General features: G+C 42.9%; 1 protein-coding gene across 1 annotated transcript in view; it reads right to left on the bottom strand.

The window, feature by feature from the left end:
- Window positions 1–2,058: 2,058 nt before the first annotated feature.
- LOC138961484 (receptor-type tyrosine-protein phosphatase H-like) overlaps window positions 2,059–19,917 on the bottom strand; it is a 64,615-nt gene continuing 46,756 nt past the window's right edge. Inside the window, exons 19-27 of the mRNA XM_070333137.1 lie at window positions 19,636–19,720; window positions 17,456–17,552; window positions 15,782–15,852; window positions 9,005–9,139; window positions 7,861–7,992; window positions 7,367–7,521; window positions 4,503–4,647; window positions 3,789–4,068; window positions 2,059–2,215 (exon numbers count right to left, since the gene is read on the bottom strand). Coding sequence (XP_070189238.1) covers window positions 2,151–2,215; window positions 3,789–4,068; window positions 4,503–4,647; window positions 7,367–7,521; window positions 7,861–7,992; window positions 9,005–9,139; window positions 15,782–15,852; window positions 17,456–17,552; window positions 19,636–19,720 — 1,165 coding nt within the window. The 3' untranslated portion in view covers window positions 2,059–2,150. The remainder of the gene's footprint in view (window positions 2,216–3,788; window positions 4,069–4,502; window positions 4,648–7,366; window positions 7,522–7,860; window positions 7,993–9,004; window positions 9,140–15,781; window positions 15,853–17,455; window positions 17,553–19,635; window positions 19,721–19,917) is intronic.

The following is a 19,917-nucleotide window of genomic DNA, read 5'->3' as shown; positions in this document are numbered from 1 at the left end:
AGATGTCCCTCTATAAGTCCTTGTATAATTTTAATCCACCAATAACACCAAGTTTTGTAAGGACCGTCTCAGGAATGTATAGAACCTGTTCACCAAGTTTGGTGACGATCGGTCCGTTCATTCTTGAGATCTATATGCGAACACAAACAAACAAACAAACACATCGACCGAATCCTATACACACCAATAACTCCCTAACCGTGTGTTTGACTGGTCCCAATTTTTGTAAGGACCGTCTCAGGAATGTATAGAACCTGTTCACCAAGTTTGGTGACGATCGGTCCGTTCATTCTTGAGATCTATATGCGAACACAAACAAACAAACACATGGACCGAATCCCATACACACCCCTATACCGGGGGTGTAAAAAGTAGGAAAGCAACAAACGGGAATGCTTAAGTGAAGGATTCGTTTTTGCTGGGTAGAGTTCAAAAGACAAATATACTTATTCAAAATGTTTTTTGTTGTGTAACATTGCTAAATCAGCATGGCATATATCACCGGGAAAAAACCCTGAAATAAGAATTGTGCTGTCTTGAAATCAAAAACAATTACACTTTTCGATATTTAAATGTTCTACTTCATACACAGAATGTCTATGATTGACACATTGTTACAATAAAAATACGTTTATATCAGTTTTGATTCGATGAACCATGGTACGCTTGTCTTGAACAAAATATTGTGTGGTTTTCTGCAGCAGAATATGACTGAGATGGTTCGAAGTTAATAGTTACATAATACTTTATTTTAACATGTTTATACTTGTTCTTGGGCATTGTAAGTACAAAACAGAATACACATACAAAAATGAACACTATCATATCAACATATAATATGAATAAATGAATACAATAAAAAGAAAAGAAAAATGCTATGAAATTGAAATAAAATGGATTTATTTCTTGGTTTGTAAACAAAGAAAAATGGACAGCAATAGATGAACAAGGTGAAGCGTAGGCAGAGAAAGGAAGACATGATACTTATTTAACTTCATACCATAATTATATTTTCTTATTACAGTAACACTGCCATAAAAAGTGACAAGTAAAAAGTCAGGACATCAAAATGCAAGTTATGAAGGTAAAATGTTTTTCAAATACAAGAAACGGACATACTGAAAAAGGTATTCACATTTGAGCAAATGATCTGGTACAGGGAAAAAAAGAGCTATAATAAACACAGATATACCTTGGGAAATAAGTCAAAATGAACAAAATATGTTCATTACATAAGCTACAACATAATTATCCCCCCTGCCCCTCTAACTAGACAGCTCCAGTAAGGCACAGCTGATATTTTGGGGGCGGGGGGGGGGGGGTTATACCTAACTGACCATATGTGTGTGTGTGTGTGTGTGTGTGTGTGTGTGTGTGTGTATGTGTGTGTGTGTGTGTGTGTGTGTGTGTGTGTGTGTGTGTGTGTGTGCGTGTATATGTGTGTGTGTGTAATCCGATGTAAAGTGTACATTTGCTGGCGCAGTGGAACGTAATCTCAATGCGCCCTTTGACGCACTGACGCAAACTGTGATGGGACATTTTCAGATTTAATGCGGCAATGGCGCAGGGCGCACTAGTAAATGAAACTCTGAACCCCCCTTGTATGACTTCAAACCATCTCCAAAATCAGGTGTGTAAGGCCAACAAAAATAATAGGTGTGGTTACGGTAACATAGCCAAAAAAAATAGGGTAGGAAGGTAGGCAATCACTTTTTTTTAAAACTTTTTTTTCTAATGTGTACAAATTAAACCTACTTGACAGGGAAATAAGTGTGCGACTCGGGCGCTTTCGCTTTCATTGCGTTTTCTGCACTCGTTTACTTGTTGTTTTGGGTATTTTTTTGACAAATGTAATAAAAAGTTATAGGGTCGGCCCAAAAAAATAGGGTAGGTCGGGTTACCGTAACCACACCTATTTTTTTTTGTGGCCTAAAAGGAGGGGATCTTAAAATGGGGGTAAATTTACAGCGGTTATGAACCGGAAATCTGAGAAAACAGGTTATTCAAAAAGTGAGAGAGTCTTCACCCCGGGAGCGAGGGGGGAGGCGGGTGGGGGGTGGCATGGGGAGGGGGGTGAATGGGGGTGGTATGGGGTGGGGGGAGGTGTCACTGTACGGAATCTCTGTTTCTGTCTCTCGTGCAGTGGCTGGTCAAGGGACACACAGGTTCTCCGTGCTGGACGCAGATATCGGACCATCATCACAGGCCGTCATATCTGTCGCAACAAACACGACAACAACAACATGTTAATTAATGTATGTACACTGACCATTAAAGTTTCCGCGAAAGGCGTTTCGTTTGATGAGATATCTGTTAAGACTTTTTTTTCAAATCATAATTTCTGTTATAGGAAACTCATTTTCCGCCTAAAAATTTTTGTTCGACGTGTTTATTGTGTAGTTCTGAGGACAAAAACAGAATGCATAATCTTAATGAAGTGTAAAGACAATCCATGATCAAAACTTCATTCCATTTTGAAATGTATGCTTATGCTTACATAAAACAACAACTAAGACGAAACACAGATGCATTTAAAAGAGTAATACCAAATAACAGCTAAGAGAACAACAACAACAACAACAACAACACCTTCATCACCACCACCACCAACAACAACAACAACATCTTCATCACCAACAACAATACCACCACTTCTACCGGGGTCCTGATTTGGCCTATAAGGTCCGCTGGACCCAAAAAGCAACAACTAACTAACTTACTAGCTAACCACTTCTACCAACACCGCCAACACAAACAGCGACGCTTATACATCATCAACTCCCTGTCACCTCCAACACAAACGCTTCAATGCTATACGGAGTTATCAAATTATTTCACTATATTTAATTTCTTAATTATTGACCTGTTCTTGTTTTCACTGAAGTCACACACAAAAAAAGAAGGTTGTACACCATTGAATCACTGCCACCTCTAACACAACCGCTGTTATGCTTCTTGGAGTATCAATTCAAAGTGTTGTTATTGTTATTGTTATTGTTAGATTATTAACCTGTTCTTGTTCTCATCATAGACACACACAAACAATAAGCTTATACACCATTTACTCACTGCCACCTCCAACACACACGCCTTTATGATATTGGGCTTATCAACTAGAGCTCCCATGGGGTCGCCTTCACGCGGCGGGAGCGTTTAAACAGAGCTACCCCACCCCTTTACTTCTCTTCTTTTGTCTTATTTCTGCCTTACCAGTCCTTTCACCTATATTTACTTCCAAGAAAACTCTCCCTACTATTCCCTGCAGTTTTCCAATTCTTTTCTTGTTGTCTTATTTCTACCTGACTGGATCCATCACCTTTATTTCACTTACCAAAAGTCTTCTTTTCCACATCCTTATTTCTCTGCACCCCGCATGTCGTAAGAGGCGACTAACGGATTCTGTTTCTCCTTTTACCCTTGTTAAGTGGTTCTTGCATAGAATATAGTCAATGTTTGTAAAGATTTTAGTCAAGCAGTATGTAAGAAATGTTTAGTCCTTTGTACTGGAAACTTGCATTCTCCCAGTAAGGTCATATATTGTACTACGTTGCAAGCCCCTGGAGCAATTTTTTGATTAGTGCTTTTGTGAACAAGAAACACTTAACAAGTGCCTCTATCCCATCTCCCCCCTTTCCCCTATCCCATCTCCCCCCTTTCCCTCGTCGCGATATAACCTTCGTGGTTGAAAACGACGTTAAACACCAAATAAAGTAAAAGTAAAGTTATCAACTAGAGGAGTTGGTATTGTTATTGTAATTGTTGAATTATTGACCTGTTCTTGTTCTCACCGTAGACACTCATCTCCACATCACCAGCCTCAGCATCTGAGCGAGGCAAATCCTCATTGGTGTCCAGTTCCACCGTGTCCATGTCTGCGGGTTCCAGAGCCAGTTCCTCCAAGTCTCCGTTCTGCAGGCTGCAGCGAGAATCGCCCCTGGCCGAGTCGATGGAAGTGGTGGAGGAGGCGTGGGGGAGACACCTCTTTCCGTTTCCGGTCCCCTCAGACTCTCTTCGTCGTCTCTCCGCCATCAGGAAGCGCGCGCATTGGTGGATGAAGAGATACTGGTCCTGGGGAAAAGAAAAGTTGATGGTATCATGGCTAGTATGCAGTTGTTTCCCTTTGACCACAAGTGCAGTACCTATGCGCTATAGCGGTTCCATGTCTACATTAGTCATGCGCACGAGATACTTCCGGACGGGGAACTTCCATGTGGTTACTGAATTAACGACAGTTGCACCTCACCCTTTGTCTCTGTTTGTTTGTCTGCAATACGACCCGAAAATATTATAGGGGGTCCTTGGAAAAAAAAGAAAGAATCATGTTTCCGACACATCTCGAATCACTATACCATATTACAAGGCCCAGGTAATACAACATGATAATAGCGCAGTAAACAATTGTGCTTTCTGTTTTGCAAGTCGACAATTTATAACACACAAACAAAAAAATTTGAAAGTAAAAGTTGCCAATTAAGAAGCAGGTCATCAGACACGAAACTTACTTCTGTCTGGATCATTTTGCCTCGAGACTGACGCATGCGTAAGATGAACCCAAAGATGTCAAGCTCGTCTCTGATTGGACGCTGGCTGATGAACTGCATGGCGTAGTCTATGCTAATGAAGGTGCCCGTACGTCCTACGCCAGCGCTGTTCAGAGAAAGTTTATGAATATGTATAAATCATGCTTGTATCAATTGTGACCCTCCACCACGAAATGAGTCGCATGTCACCTCGCGCGGTTCTGCGCTAGGCTTAATATAAGTCCGGGGAGTGTCTGGTAACAGTGTGAGGGTCACCTTAGTCACAGGCTTATAATTCAAACAGTTTTCGCTCTTTTCTAAAACGGTTTTCACCACTGGATAGAGCATCAAAAACTCTTTAGGAAAATGTAAAAATATGAAAATCATGCAAAGGTGACATGCGACTCATTCCGTGGTGGAGGGTAACAATTGTGCTTGAGATGTACTAGCATTCATAAAGTCATTGCGAGAAAAAAGACTTACGTAGTACCACAGCGATATGATCTACAAGTTGGTATCCCCCTCCATTGGCTCTGTCGACGCCCGTTTTTAACCGCTTGCTTCACTTTATATAATAAACCGACCATAGAGCGTCGGCGTCCCAACATAAATCTTAAAAATCTCCTGAGCCGTTTGGCATTCTGGGTAGAGAAATCATTTTGGCGATTGGTCAATGCAAATCAGAGCTGGACTGCCAAAATAGTGTTGGTCACACTTGAAATTAATGCTTCTTAATTCTCAATCGGTAGAGCGCCTGACAGGCAAGCCGTTATCTTGGCGGTCACGGGTTAGAATCTCATCACAACCAAGAAAAAATTTCCAACTTTTTCAAAAACATGTTTCAACTTTGTCTTTATTTTCTGTACCCGTAATTCTTGTATTTTATTTATTTCAATTCATTCCAAAGGTGTTGAGTAAAGTATTGAAGATAACTACTATCATTCTGTGCATAATTATCGATTTCTTCCAGTTCAAATAATCATGAATCAAATCTTTTAAGACAAAAAGAAAGATATGTTAAGAAATGATAATGCGAATTTCAGACCAGCATTTTTCTCCATTTTAAGTCGAATGGCATATGCTTCAAAGGGATATTTTTCATCCTATTTGGGTGCTTGCTTTACTCAAAACACCTGATATACGTACAATGCCCTGCAGGATAATAATAATAATAATAATGATTATTTATACGCGCACACCTTCCCAAAGGGAAGCTCGTGGCGTTTACAAAGGCGCTTCATGCATACACTCGTACATAACAATCTCACAACCTTACATTCCACACAATCAACCGTACAAAAAATAATATTAATAATAATAAAACAAGTACAAAATAAAGGATAATAAAGCAAATATCTAACTGTACATTTTTAGGTTAGGTAAACATGCAACAGTGTTGGAAATCTTGCTGCTTTTAGCCATTGAGTCTTATACATGCCTCCCCTACACGCACACAAAAACACCTTCTTGGATTGTGCCACCATTTGGACCTGCCCTATTCGGAAGCGCGTTCGCCTCCCACCCCCTCCTCTCTTATTACCCCATCGCCGACTTCAAAAATAAAAACATTCAGAAACGTATATGCTCATACTACTTATTAATACAGACGAACCGACAGACCGACAAACAGACATTCACGCACAGATAAACACGCATACACACAGACATCCCACAAAACATAAGTAACAGGCTGGAGAATCACGATCATTGTGTGTTTAATGTCTTGTTCCCCTTTTTCAGTCCCTACCCCAATGATCTCCCTTGAACCAATGACGTGTGTATGTCTTTGTTACAGTGGTGTCGCCATCGTGCGTTGTTTTTGTGTTAATCCTTAGTTAATGTGCGCGCGTGACGGACGCTGTGGAGGGGTGGTAAGACGTCGGCCCCTTAATCGGAAGGTCGAGGGTTCGAATCCCGGCCGCGGTCGCCTGGTGGGTTAAGTGTGGAGATTTGTTCGATCTCCCAGGTCAACTTATGTGCAGACCTGATAGTGGCTTATCCCCCTTCGTGTGTACACGCAAGCACAAGACCAAGTGCGCACGGAAAAGATCCTGTAATCCATGTCAGATTTCGGTGGGTTATAGAAACACAAAAATACCCAGCATGCTTCCTCCGAAAGCGGCGTATGGCTGCCTACATGGCGGGGTAAAAACGGTCATACACGTAAAATTCCACTCGTGCAAAAACACGAGTGTACGTGGGAGTTTCAGCCCACGAACGCAGAAGAAGAAGAAGAAGAAGAAGAAGAAGATGTGCGCGCACTTTACTCGTAAACAGCGGGGAGCTGAACAGTCTGACCTGTGAATTCGTGTTGTGAAGACCCTGTAGAGAATCTGTGTGTTTGTTCAAGTGATGTAAAACCGGTGTTCGATGAGACACTGAATCCTATTGTGTTTGTGTTAAATCTACAGCTTTTCACTTGTAAACTTTCCTGGACTGATTATTTGACTGCAAACGGACTGTGTTTGATAACTGATTTCTTATCAGCGAGACGACTTTTGGCAGATGAGTGTTTTAAAGTTCCATAACTTCATTGTCAGATGTGTAAGCGTGTGCTCTATTTTGAGAAGTGAACTACACTGCCTTCTGGTACACGTTAGAATAAAAGACATATGCTACTTCAACCCCTGTCCTGGTGTCTTGATATCTTCCTGATCTGTGCAACCCTACTACTCCACCCTATCACGCACACACATCCACACCCCCACCCCCCACACTCACACACACATCACAGATACCCACACAACTCACAACCCCCACACACACACACAAACGCGACCCTCCCACACAACCCCCCCCCCCACACACACACACACACAAACACATCCTCCTCCTCCCCTCCCTACCTGCAGTGCACCACCATGGGTCCCGGCTTGTCAGGACGCACGTGCTGGCGTACCACTGTCAGGAACTCGATCATGGACTCGGGGGAGATGTCAGCGGTCATGTCAGGCCACTCGAGGTGATGGAAGTGCACCACCTCAAACGGCTGGCTCTCCTCCTGTATAGCCACAGATAGGAGAATAGTCAGTCACTCTTTTTATGAAAAACCTAGAAATGTGTAAGGTAGTATAGACAAAACGAAATATTCATTAGAACTTCGACCTATCGGTCTTCAAAGAGTTATCCACTCGTGCACAGATAACCATTACTGTGTTTTGGGGAGAAAAAAAGGATAGAAAATGGTAACTCTGACATTACAATTCGATTCCGTCTGCTTACACTTAACAGATCTATTTACTACTTGACGGACTGTTGACAGAAATGATTAACTCTGGACATTACTCTTGATTTTTGCCCAAAACTGGATGACCAGCGAAACAATAAACGTGGCACATACCTGCATGTTGGAGATGGAGAAGATGGTGATGTTGTAGTCGTTGACGTTGGAGACAGAAATGTTGGTGACCTTCATGTTGTCGTATTCCACCTCTTCCCCTCGCTCTGCCGGCCAGTACTGCTCACACTTGATCTGAACGATGGCAACAAAACTTTAACATTACAGACACACTCCTTCTCGCGAAACAGTTCGGCTCAACATCTCAGGTCTCGGCAGGCTTGTGCATGGCATAAGACCATAACTACACTTGGTCACACACCAAAAATCAACACCCTCAGCACTTGATGTGGAGAGTTGAAATGTTTTGATGAATCAATTTCTAAAGTGCCAATAGTAGTTTTACAACAAGTCGCGTGAAGCGATATCAAAACATGTAGTCAAGCTGACTACTTATTTTAAAATAGTCTGGACTAACCCACACCCAAAGACCGAAAAGGGTCACGCTCGTCTCCGCCCGGCCGTAGCTTAATTAATTGCTAACGCAGTACTTACTTAACCTATTTTCTGTAATTCTGAGCACATGTTTAGGAGTAAACATGACATATTATGTACGTGTTTTTGGATTCAAGAGAAGCTGAGGAATACGATGCACTCATTATACATTCTGTTGGTGAACATTCGATTTTCATGACTTCTTCTTCTTCTTCTGCGTTCGATGTTGATGGCCGTGCTAAATCCTCAGACCAGTGGCTGCCAGGAAGTCCGCAGTGATTTTCATGACAACTTTAATGAGCAAACTTATTAATTAATATCTATGCTATCAAGCTGAAATTCAATCCCATAGTTTGGACTTTGTCGAAGATTGCTTGCTCAAAATGTCAATCAATTTGATTAAGAAATGAGGACGTGACAGTGCGGCCTCAACTTTCACGAAAAAAGCCGGATATGACGTCATCAAAGACTTTTCTCAAAAAATGAAACAAATATCTGGGGATATCATACCCAGGAACTCTCATGTCAAGTTTCATAAAGTTCGGTCCAGTAGTTTTTTTCTATCGCTCTACACAGACACAGACACAGACAGACACAGACAGACAGACACAGACATAGACACACACACACACACACACGCACACACACACACACACACACACACACACACACACACACACACACATATATAATTATACGCACACACACACACCTTGCCCTTTTCCTTGGGCTGTGTCAGCATGACGATGATAGGCATGCGGTGTTCCCACACCATCCTCCAGAAGTCACCGACAGTGTAGGGCAGGGGGCCCTGACACGCAACGTACTCGTCCTCCCGATTGTAGCCCTGGTTTGGAGAACAAGGATGAACAAAAATATGAGCTAAACAATACATTATTAGTTATCGTTAGATTTGACTGGATATCCAGATTTATCAGTGCCAATGTCGAGAAAGATGAACTCATATCAGATCGAGGCGTGAGCTTTGGCGTGGAATTTGAAGGAAGAATAACTAGTGCATGTGTGTGTGTGAGAGGGAAGGGGGCAGAAGGAGCCTTTCGAGACATTGGCACTGATACATCTGGATATCGCAGTCAAATCGAACGATAACGATTTTATCGCATTCCATTTCGGAAGAAGAACCCATAAACCCCAGTCTAACTGAAGTGCCCCGGACTGTATCGGTGAAGTCCTCTAGCTCTTTTTTTGTGTAGATGACAGCTTCAAGTTCTTTGTCGATATCGACGGACTGCAGTGTTTAAAATTTTGTCGAATCGGCAACTGCAGACGACACAACATTCCAAGACAACTTTCAAAGATGGTGTCTTCCGATAGCCTTCGTGACTGTTTTGAAGCTGTTGAGTTTTTCTGTGGATTTTGCATGGCTACGACAAAGAGGGATGGGACAGTGATTCATGCTGGAGCAACACGTTTAAATCGGCTGCTCATTTCCAGCCTATACGCGAGTGTTGTACGCTGATATCCTGCAAGAGAACTTAGGCTGGGAAGCGTTTGGATGTGTGCGAAGTAATTGCTATAAAATTCATTTTAGGTGCAGTTGATTCATTTCAGTGTGCCTGCACACATCTAATCGAGTTGGCCGGGAAAAAACCATGCGATGAGTCCGAAATATCGTACATTTTATTTTAGTTTTCGGAGGGACAGTTTTTCACAAGCTACCCAAGGAAACTATTCAATAACATCACACATAGCTTAATCAGCATGGCGTAAGCAGTTTATTGGTCTCATCTATGTATAGATATATTTGTTTGTTTCCCAGGGGCGCATTTCACTGCTCGCATTATAATGATTGTTAGGCGATTGCAGATTCAGTCTTTGCCTATGTGCCTTGTGAAATTATGTCCATTGAGAACAACGTGGATCGTGCATGTGACTGTTAGGTAATAAGTTTTTTTCCATGTTCAGCTTCACCTACTTACGTTGCGTTTATTTATTAATCTGTGCATTTGTTAGTGGATACGTACATGTATTTCTTTCAAGGTTACCTAACATTATATCAGTGCAATAGGACAAGCAATCATTCAGCTCAGAAGGCCAAACACTGTTATTGCACCATTGCAGTTTGCACTTGGCGTGCAAATGCACCGATCATTCGGTTCACGGTTTCTGATCGATACCCTCAGCCACCTTGGCTGTAGCTGTTCTTACACAGAGGTACGGAAATTTGAACTGAATGCTGCGCAATCATATGGCATTGATCTCCCACCTACTACTGTGTATGCCTGCCTGTGCAGAAATCCCCGACGCAATGCAGTCTGTCACAGACGTTGCATTCCATTCTAGCGAGCAACAAACGCAGCACAAAGAGTTGAGCGTGGCAAGGCAGAAGCGAGATCACACAGACATTCAGCTGATCTTGAGATATCTGCTTGATAGGAACCCTTTCACTGTGGATACAGCCCTCCGATCCATTTCAAGCGGAAAAGAAGCTGAAGCTACTGTGAATGCAGAACAAGCAAAAGGCGTAGGAAACAAGATTCTGAGCAGCATGATCGGAAATAATGTTGTGGATTTCACCTTTAAAAAGAAGGATCAAGCTGTAACCATGGCTCTGAAAGCCAAGTCGTCCAATCTGCACGATGATCTAGTACATGTTCACTCCATGCTGTTGTTCCAGAGACTAGTGACAACTGTGAAGAACACCAACGGATGTCTTGAGGACGCCTTTGCCTTTGAGATGTGCAGTGTCCCAGCATCGCTGTTTGATTCGGGTGGTCTGCCAAGACAAGGTACCAAGGCTGCACTGGCAACTTACATCTGGACTTCAACAAAGCAGGTAAATGGTGTTATTCCTGATGATGTAACATATGTCATCGATGGTGGCTTGCTGTTGCACCTTCTGTCCTGGTGCCGTGGTTCAACATACAACCAGCTTACTCCGAGTTACGCAGACTTTCTCATTCGTCATTTTGGCAAAGGAACTGTTGTTTTTGATGGATACAGCTGCGGACCTACCACCAAAGATGCAGCCCATTTGCGAAGAACAAGCAGAGCCAATACAGCATGTGCCATCACTTTTGAGGGTGACATGGTCCTGTGCGAACCAAAGGAGCGCTTCCTGACGAATCCAAACAACAAACAGCGGTTCATCAACCTCCTTAGTTCCCGTTTTTCACAGCACGGCTTTGACACTGTCCATACAACTGCTGATTCTGATAGGCTCGTCGTAAAGACTTCTCTGGAATTGGCAAGGAAGGGAAACGTGATTCTGGTTGGCGAGGACACCGATCTGCTCATCCTTCTGTTGTACCATCTTACGCCAGATCACTGCCCCGTCTTCTTCACATCAGTGAGATCATCGACAGCAAAATCAGCTGCAAAAGTGTGGGACATCAGAAAAGTCCAGACTGTTCTTGGATCTCAAGTTTGTGAGAACATCCTGTTTGCGCACGCCTTTGGTGGATGCGATACAATTAGCAGTCCATTCGGGATTGGAAAACCAATGTGTTTAACGAAATTGACCCAGTCAACAGTGTTCGTGCAGCAGGCCCATGTCTTCAGCGCCAGTCCTTGCAGAGACACTTGTGACAGGGGAGGCTACCGCTCCTTTCACAGCAGACTCTGCACCCGAGTTGTTGGCCTTTAAAAGTCAACACCGGTGTATTGTAGAATTCTGTTTGTGATGGGGTCTGGTGGTTTCCGATTGTCTGTATGTTCATCGAAACCTTCGGTTTTGCATAACAGTTTTTATAGGGCTAAGAAATTAGCCCTAACATTTTCAATCCTGTTTGATTGCACTTCGCCTCCCGGCCGAGGTGATCGTAGTGTTTCGGCACTCGGTTACATCTGGTGCTTGCGAGCAGGGATGGGACTCGGCATGATATGTTCAGGTAATGGCATAATATGACCACTGAACATTTTCGTGCTGTTCCCATTCTGCGAACTTGGGATGGACAGTGGTCCCCCGGTTCGGAACTTCGGGACGAAGTTCATTCAAACGGGGGCGATTGTGACAGGGGAGGCTTCCGCTCCTTTCACAGCAGACTCTGCACCCGAGTTGTTGGCCTTTAAAAGTCAACACCGGTGTATTGTAGAATTCTGTTTGTGGTGGGATCTGGTGGTTTCCGATTGTCTGTATGTTCATGGAAACCTTCGGGTTTGCATAACAGTTTTTATAGGGCTAAGAAAATAATTAGCTCTAACATTTTCAATCCTGTTTGATTGCACTTCGCCTCCCGAGGTGATCGTAGTGTTTCGGCACTCGGTTACACACTGATGAGCTGATAGGAGCAGGAGAAAGGGCCTTTGTAGAACTCTATGGGGGGAAGGAAAGAGACACTTTGAACTTCCTCCGCTACATCAAGTACATGCAGAAAGTCTCTACATGTACCTCATCGTTTCAGCCCTGCAAACTCCCACCTACATCAGCAGCAGCTAAATTCCATTCCATGAGAACATACTTCCAGGTGCAAGAATGGATGCACTTGCATCAAGAACAGTTCCTCCTGGATCCGATGGACTGGGGATGGGAGATTGTTCAAGGCGCCATGCTTCCTATTCTCATTGACATTGCTGCTGCTCCTGGTGATCTACTCGATGTCATCCAATCCAATCCAATCAATCAATGAGTCTTATATCGCGCATATTCCGTGGGTACAGTTCTAGGCGCTCCGCAGTGATGCCGTGTGAGATGAAATTTTATACGGCCAGTAGATTGCAGCCATTTCGGCGCATATTTACCTTTCACGGCCTATTATTCCAAGTCACACGGGTATAGGTAGACAATTATTAACTGTGCCTAAGCAATTTTGCCAGGAAAGACCCTTTTGTCAATCGTGGGATCTTTAACGTGCACACCCAATGTAGTGTACACGGGGGGAGGTTCGGACACCGAAGAGAGTCTGCACACAAAGTTGACTCTGTGAAATAAATTTCCGCCGAACCTGGGATCGAACTCACGCTGACAGCGGCCAACTGAATACAAATCCAGCGCGCTACCAACTGAGCTATATCCCCGCCCATCCGATGCAATTGCAAGACAGAGTGTCGAACAGCAAGATGTTCATGCCGAAAACACGGCCTCGTGTGTACGTCTGGCTGTAGAGAGTGCAGAGGGGAGAGCTGTGCCAACACTGTGACCGAGGTTGCCTGTGTAGGTACATCAGACGATGAAGACGGGTTTTAGCGTAAGTACGAGGTCATGTTGAATAGAGTGTGCGTGTGCATGTTCACATGTGTAATGCAACAGTAACGGGTAAAGGAGGGAGAATATCAGCACAGTAATTGTCAACTCACATACCTGTCAAACGCGACCCGGGAGACGCGCCCTGTGAAACCACACCGAATGCGCTAGATTTGAGCTTCGGCTACGTTATTTCGCGCTAAATAAATGCAATTGAACCCAAGGGCGGATCAATTCACTTTGGACGAGGGGGGGGGGGGGGGTTACTGACGGCGCCTTCGGCGCCTAAGCCTCTAGGGGGGTCCGGGGGCATGCCCCCCCCCGGAATTTGTTTTTATCCAAAGAAGCAAAATAGAGCTATCTGGTGCATCCTGAGCCAATAAATTACCTCTGAAACCTCTTACCAAAATGCTTTTTTGGGGGGGTGGGGTGGGGGGTTACGTAACCCGTGTAACCCCCCCCCCCCCCCAGATCCGCCCTTGGAACCTATTTATCAACTGAATGTGCTTTTCTTACATACTATATGAGTGACATATGGCACATCCCTTAAAATAAGACATGTTATAGACGTGAGAGGTGAGGGACGGAGCATATTCGGAATACCGTTATTGCGCAGTTGTCATCATTCTTTAAAAGCTTCAAAAATATAGTTCGCATGGGAAAACGTTGGCCAACTCGGTTTTACCTGATCAATGGATGCATGTAGAGTACAAAAAAGATGAAATAAATTTTATAGCAATTTGTTCACACAGGAGGTGAAATCTGATGAAATCTGCCTAGCCTATCAGGTTGTTTACGGCTGTTCCAGGCGCCTCCCTAGGTAAGATTAAAGCATACCATTCTACTACTTCTCTGTTAAAGGTGGGTGGAAAAAGTGTGTATTTATTCATTACACAGCTTGATCTTTCTGATGCAATTACTTTCCTTTTACAAATTGACGCTTTAAAAGAATGGGAGACTTGTGTTTCCTTCAGGTGATATTTTTTCTTCAAAATTACAAATGGAAAACTACTTCCTGCACGATATCAAATTCACCAGCGCGATATCAATTGATATACAGTTCCTAGTTGACCAATGACAACAGCTGTGTTTGTCATCTGATCAGTAAAAATGCGATAATAAGTACGTACTATCTGTATCCTGCTCAACGATTTTGTTTTGTTTGTTTGCTTAACGCCCAGCCGACCACGAAGGGCCATATCAGGGCGGTGTTGCTTTGATATATAACGTGCGCCACACACAAGACAGAAGTCGCAGCACAGGCTTCATGTCTCACCCAGTCACATTATTCTGACACCGGACCAACCAGTCCTAGCACTAACCCCATAATGCCAGACGCCAGGCGGAGCAGCCACTAGATTGCCAATTTTAAAGTCTTAGGTATGACCCGGTCGGGGTTCGAACCCACGCGTGCACGACCTCCCGATCACGGGGCGGACGGCTTACCACTAGGCCAACCGTGCCGGTTATCCTGCTCAAAGACATTTTTTTGGTTTGATTTGTAATCGAAACAAATAGCCTGAAAAGATCATGACATTCACTGAGTGATCTGTCAAGGGTAAGATTACTTTTCAACTTAAAGCCACAACAAACCCAACATTTTAATTAGAATTTCGAATTTAGTCGATTTTAAAGGAGATTACTTCCCTTAGTCTCGGTATGATTCGCAAAATGTGCCAACAGTTTTTTTGCTTTTTTTTGAGAAATGAAAACAAAGTTTTAGGGTCGGCGGGATACCCCAGACCAACATATATTTTTTGTTTGACCATATGCTATGCAAAAGCTTGGGCAGATCTTTGGTGGTGTAACCTATATAATCGTGCAGACGAGAAGCAAGTTATAGTTAACCAGCACAATTAGATGTTCAGCTTCTCTCAGAGGGCGTGGAGATAGCTCAGTGGTTAGAGGCCCTGGCTTTGAAACCAGTTTGTCGCTACCGGCTTGGGTTTGAGCCCCGAGTTCGGCGAGGGATTTATTTCACAGAGTGAGTCTTGTGGCATACTCTCTTTGGAATACGAGCACCCCCGTACGCACGACACAAATCCCAAGTTTACAGCGAAAGTCTCAGGGTGTGAATAACATGAACACACGCATAGGGCCTACAGGACAAAGAAAACAGTTGGTAGCGCCGTACGGTATGGTAGGGTCATGTGTGTGTTGCCATTTCGATGTAAAAGTATATATATGATTATGTAGGTGTTCCTATCCCTGCCTCGGGAGTCCAAGTCATTGTATTTCTCTTGCGCGCTAACTGCTTCACACTTTGTTTACAATCTTATCTTTAAAAAGCGATCTGACTAAGTTAACTTGTTATCATCCTCAGTTCATTAGACAGGTGATACTGACCGGCACAAAGTTGGCGTTGATGTAATCACTGCCCTCATCATCAGTGGTCAGTTTCACACGGCTGTGGTCATCTGAAAACCAAAAATGGGACTTTTGAAAATGGAGAAGCCGAGAAAGAAAGAGAAGCCACACAGAAAACAATACTGGAACCGCACAACGGTAACATGGACGCCGCACCAAAACCCAATTGTGCACTAAAGCAAACGCTGACTCAAATTCAATGATGAACGATGATAATTTTTAAACAAGTCGCGTAAGGCGAAAATACAATATTTAGTCAAGTAGCTGTCGAACTCACAGAATGAAACTGAACGCAATGCCATTTTTCAGCAAGACCGTATACTCGTAGCATCGTCAGTCCACCGCTGGTGGCAAAGGCAGTGAAATTGACAAGAAGAGCGGGGTAGTAGTTGCGCTGAGAAGGATAGCACGCTTTTCTGTACCTCTCTTCGTTTTAACTTTCTGAGCGTGTTTTTAATCCAAACATATCATATCTATATGTTTTTGGAATCAGGAACCGACAAGGAATAAGATGAAAGTGTTTTGAAATTGATTTCGAAAATTTAATTTTGATCATAATTTTTATATGTTTAATTTTCAGAGCTTGTTTTTAATCCAAATATAACATATTTATATGTTTTTGGAATCAGAAAATGATGAAGAATAAGATGAACGTAAATTTGGATCGTTTTATAAACATTTTTTTTTTACAATTTTCAGATTTTTAATGACCAAAGTCATTAATTAATTTTTAAGCCACCAAGCTGAAATGCAATACCAAAGTCCGGCCTTCGTCGACGATTGCTTGGCCAAAATTTCAATCAATTTGATTGAAAAATGAGGGTGTGACAGTGCCGCCTCAACTTTTACAAAAAGCCGGATATGACGTCATCAAAGACATTTATCGAAAAAAAGAAAAAAAATATCCGGGGATATCATTCCCAGGAACTCTCATGTCAAATTTCATAAAGATCGGCCCAGTAGTTTAGTCTGAATCGCTCTACACACACACACGCACAGACAGACAGACAGACAGACAGACACACACACATACACCACGACCCTTGTCTCGATTCCCCCTCTATGCTAAAACATTTAGTCAAAACTTGACTAAATGTAAAAAAGAAGAAAAATACCCACTGCAAAACAAAAACAAAACTACGACAACAACATTAACAGCAGAACATCACATGTTTCTTCGTCTTCGTCTTGACCAGTGTTGGTGTTCGCGGTGGTGCTCTTTATTAGTTTGTTTCTTTGCTAGTTAACTGAGTAAATATACACAATCATTCGGGCCATATGGAAACATGTCTCTAATCAGCTCAATTGAACCCAGAGTACCAGAGATACAAGTCTACTCCGAAGACAGACAGACAGACAAACAAACATAGGGACAAAGCGATTCCAATACACCGCCGTATAAAGGCGGCGTAATACAGGAGCTGTCCATACTTACAGGTCAGAATGTCGGCGTGTCGGTTCTTTGCTAGATACATGAGTAAATATACACAATAACTAGGGTCATATGGAAACATGTCTCTAATAAAGGAGCTGTCCATACTTACAGGCCAGAATGTCGGCGTGTCGGTTCTTTGCTAGATACATGAGTAAATATACACAATAATTAGGGTCATATGGAAACATGTCTCTAATAAAGGAGCTGCTCACACTTACAGGCCAGAATGTCGGCGTATCGGTTCTTGCTGAGGTTGATGTCCATGAGACTGGCGGTGTTGGGAATTCTCTTGGTCCGTGTGATAAGGCACAGGTCCTGTGCAACACGCAAAAGTTAAAGGCTGTCCTTTACACACAGTACAAACACCCTTCCATTTGAACGCTCACCAAACGGGAACATCCTAGGTGCCCTACGTAAAGAGCGAGCAATTTTTAAAGAATTAATTTTGCAGATTGTCTCGAACACTTGTTGGACCCATCCTGAACTCAGGTCAAAAATGAGTTACTTCCCTTCGGGTCTCCTTCTATCGATGTAAACTGGCGATAGCCGTGGATCGATGATTATCAGAATGTTTTTGGACCGTGGTGCGTTTTTGCGCTAGACCTAACTTTTAAAATCTAAATAATAAATTGACAGCGTGTTACACAAACATTCTTTAATCATAAAATAATTCTTTTTTCATCAAGACAAGATCAGTACAATTCGAAGTTGTGAAAGTTTGAAAAAAGAAAAGCCCGGAAGCAGGGTCACGCAATGGTCGTAGCAGACGACGGTTTAGTGCATATCGCCGTTCCTCTCAACAGTCAAAAGCCATCGCTAGAGTTCTTGTGAACCACAGCCGTTTGTTTCGTTCATAAAAACGTGCTATTGTAGATAAGCTGACATCGAGTTGCATTCAAATGACTAACTGACGACTACATTGTGAAAAAGGGAAACTGGATCACACGGGTTCACGATGGCTCAGGGGTAAGATAAACTACGCAAAAATAAATTCTTTGAAAATTGTTCGCTCTTTACGGAGGGCACCTGGGATGTTCTCAATCGGTGAGTGTTTAAATAAAAGGGTGTTTGTACTGTGTGTAAAAGCCTGACCGTATCTGTGATGGTTTACGGGAGGCTTACTGTGCCTTTAAACACCAAATAAAGAAAGAACGTCGTTAAAGTCTGTCCCTAACTGGGCGATGTCGACTTCGGGCTCAATTAAGAACCCCCTTAACTGAAACCCTTAACCAGATAGACTGCTAACGTTCCAACATTCACAATGACACGAAGATAAGAATGGTAGGTTATTCAAACGTTTAATTATTGACAAAACAAAGCCTTGCATTAACAGTACGTCGCCGGTAGCGACAAACTGGTTTCAAAGCCAGCGCCTCTAACCACTGAGCTATCTCCACACCCTCTGAGACAAGCTGAACATCTATTTCTCCACTCTCGATCGTTCGCCCCAGTGGTCTTTTAAGTGGACATACACACAAACACTTAAGATACAGATAATTAATGGACTTACAATCTCAAAATTGTAGAAAAAAAATCGCTTGCAAGATGCCTTCGACAAGTTGAGTTTGCGAAATCTTTGTTTTTACTAAAAACACCGAGTCCAATGATGGGCATGCCAAGGGAAACAAATCCTCTAATATTTTCAAACTGTTTGCTGTTTTGCTCTCCCTTGGAACCTTGGAGTCGTGACGTTGAGAATGATAGTAATTGGAAGGCGAGAGCGAGGAGATGGAATTGGAAGGAAGTAAAACTAGTGCATGTGAGTGGGCGAGGGGGCAGAAAGAGGGAGGGAGGGAGAGAGGGAGGGAGGGTGATAAGGGGAGGAGGAAGATCGTTGAAGGTTGGATGGGTGGTAGAGGAGGGAAAGGGGGGGGGGGGGGTGGGTGGGGGGGTCTGGGGGGGGGGGGGGGGGGGGGGAATGTGACCCGATGTGGCGCTGATAGGGATAGTTATGTGAAAATCACAACTGATTGTGGGGGTGTGGGGTGGGTTGGTGGAGGTAACATTCGGAGGTAATGAACTTGGATTGGAAATGCGGACAAGAAGCAGCGAAAGGGAAAAGATGGGAAGACGATTGCAGTTAACACACTGAGCCGGTCAAACTACATTCAAACACACTATTGTACATGTTCACAGAAAGTCAGAACCCCTTTTTTTCATAGTTTTGTCCCTTGACACGTAATAACACAAAGTCAGGAGTTTGAACGAAAATGTTAATTGTCACAATCATTTGCATGCAAAACAATGTTGTTTGCGATCGTATACATTAATTGGCATTACTTCTTACTTTGAACGCAAACTCTAATTGTCACTATCAATTGCATGCAAAACAATGTATTTTGAGATCTTTTTAATTAATTTAATTACTGATTGATATTAATTAGATATGGTTAATTACCTCAAACTCATCTCGCAGCAGCATGAAGTCATCACGTTGTTTCTTGGAGATCACACTCTCCAGTGTTGTTAGCTTCATTGGCCTTCTGAAAGTTAAGATTGTTTTAAAAAATTTTTTTAATAATTTTCCATTTCCTTTTTATATTTAGTCAAGTTTTGACTAAATATTTTAACATCGAGGGGGAATCGAAACGAGGGTCGTGGTGTATGTGCGTGTGTGCGTGTGTGTGTGTGTCTGTGTGTGTGTGTGTGTAGAGCGATTCAGACTAAACTACTGGACCGA

Source organism: Littorina saxatilis, linkage group LG3, assembly GCF_037325665.1.
Source record: "Littorina saxatilis isolate snail1 linkage group LG3, US_GU_Lsax_2.0, whole genome shotgun sequence".
Lineage (NCBI taxonomy): Eukaryota > Metazoa > Mollusca > Gastropoda > Littorinimorpha > Littorinidae > Littorina > Littorina saxatilis.
The sequence above is the reverse complement of the archived record's forward strand: the minus strand, read 5'-3'. Positions and strand labels throughout refer to the sequence as shown.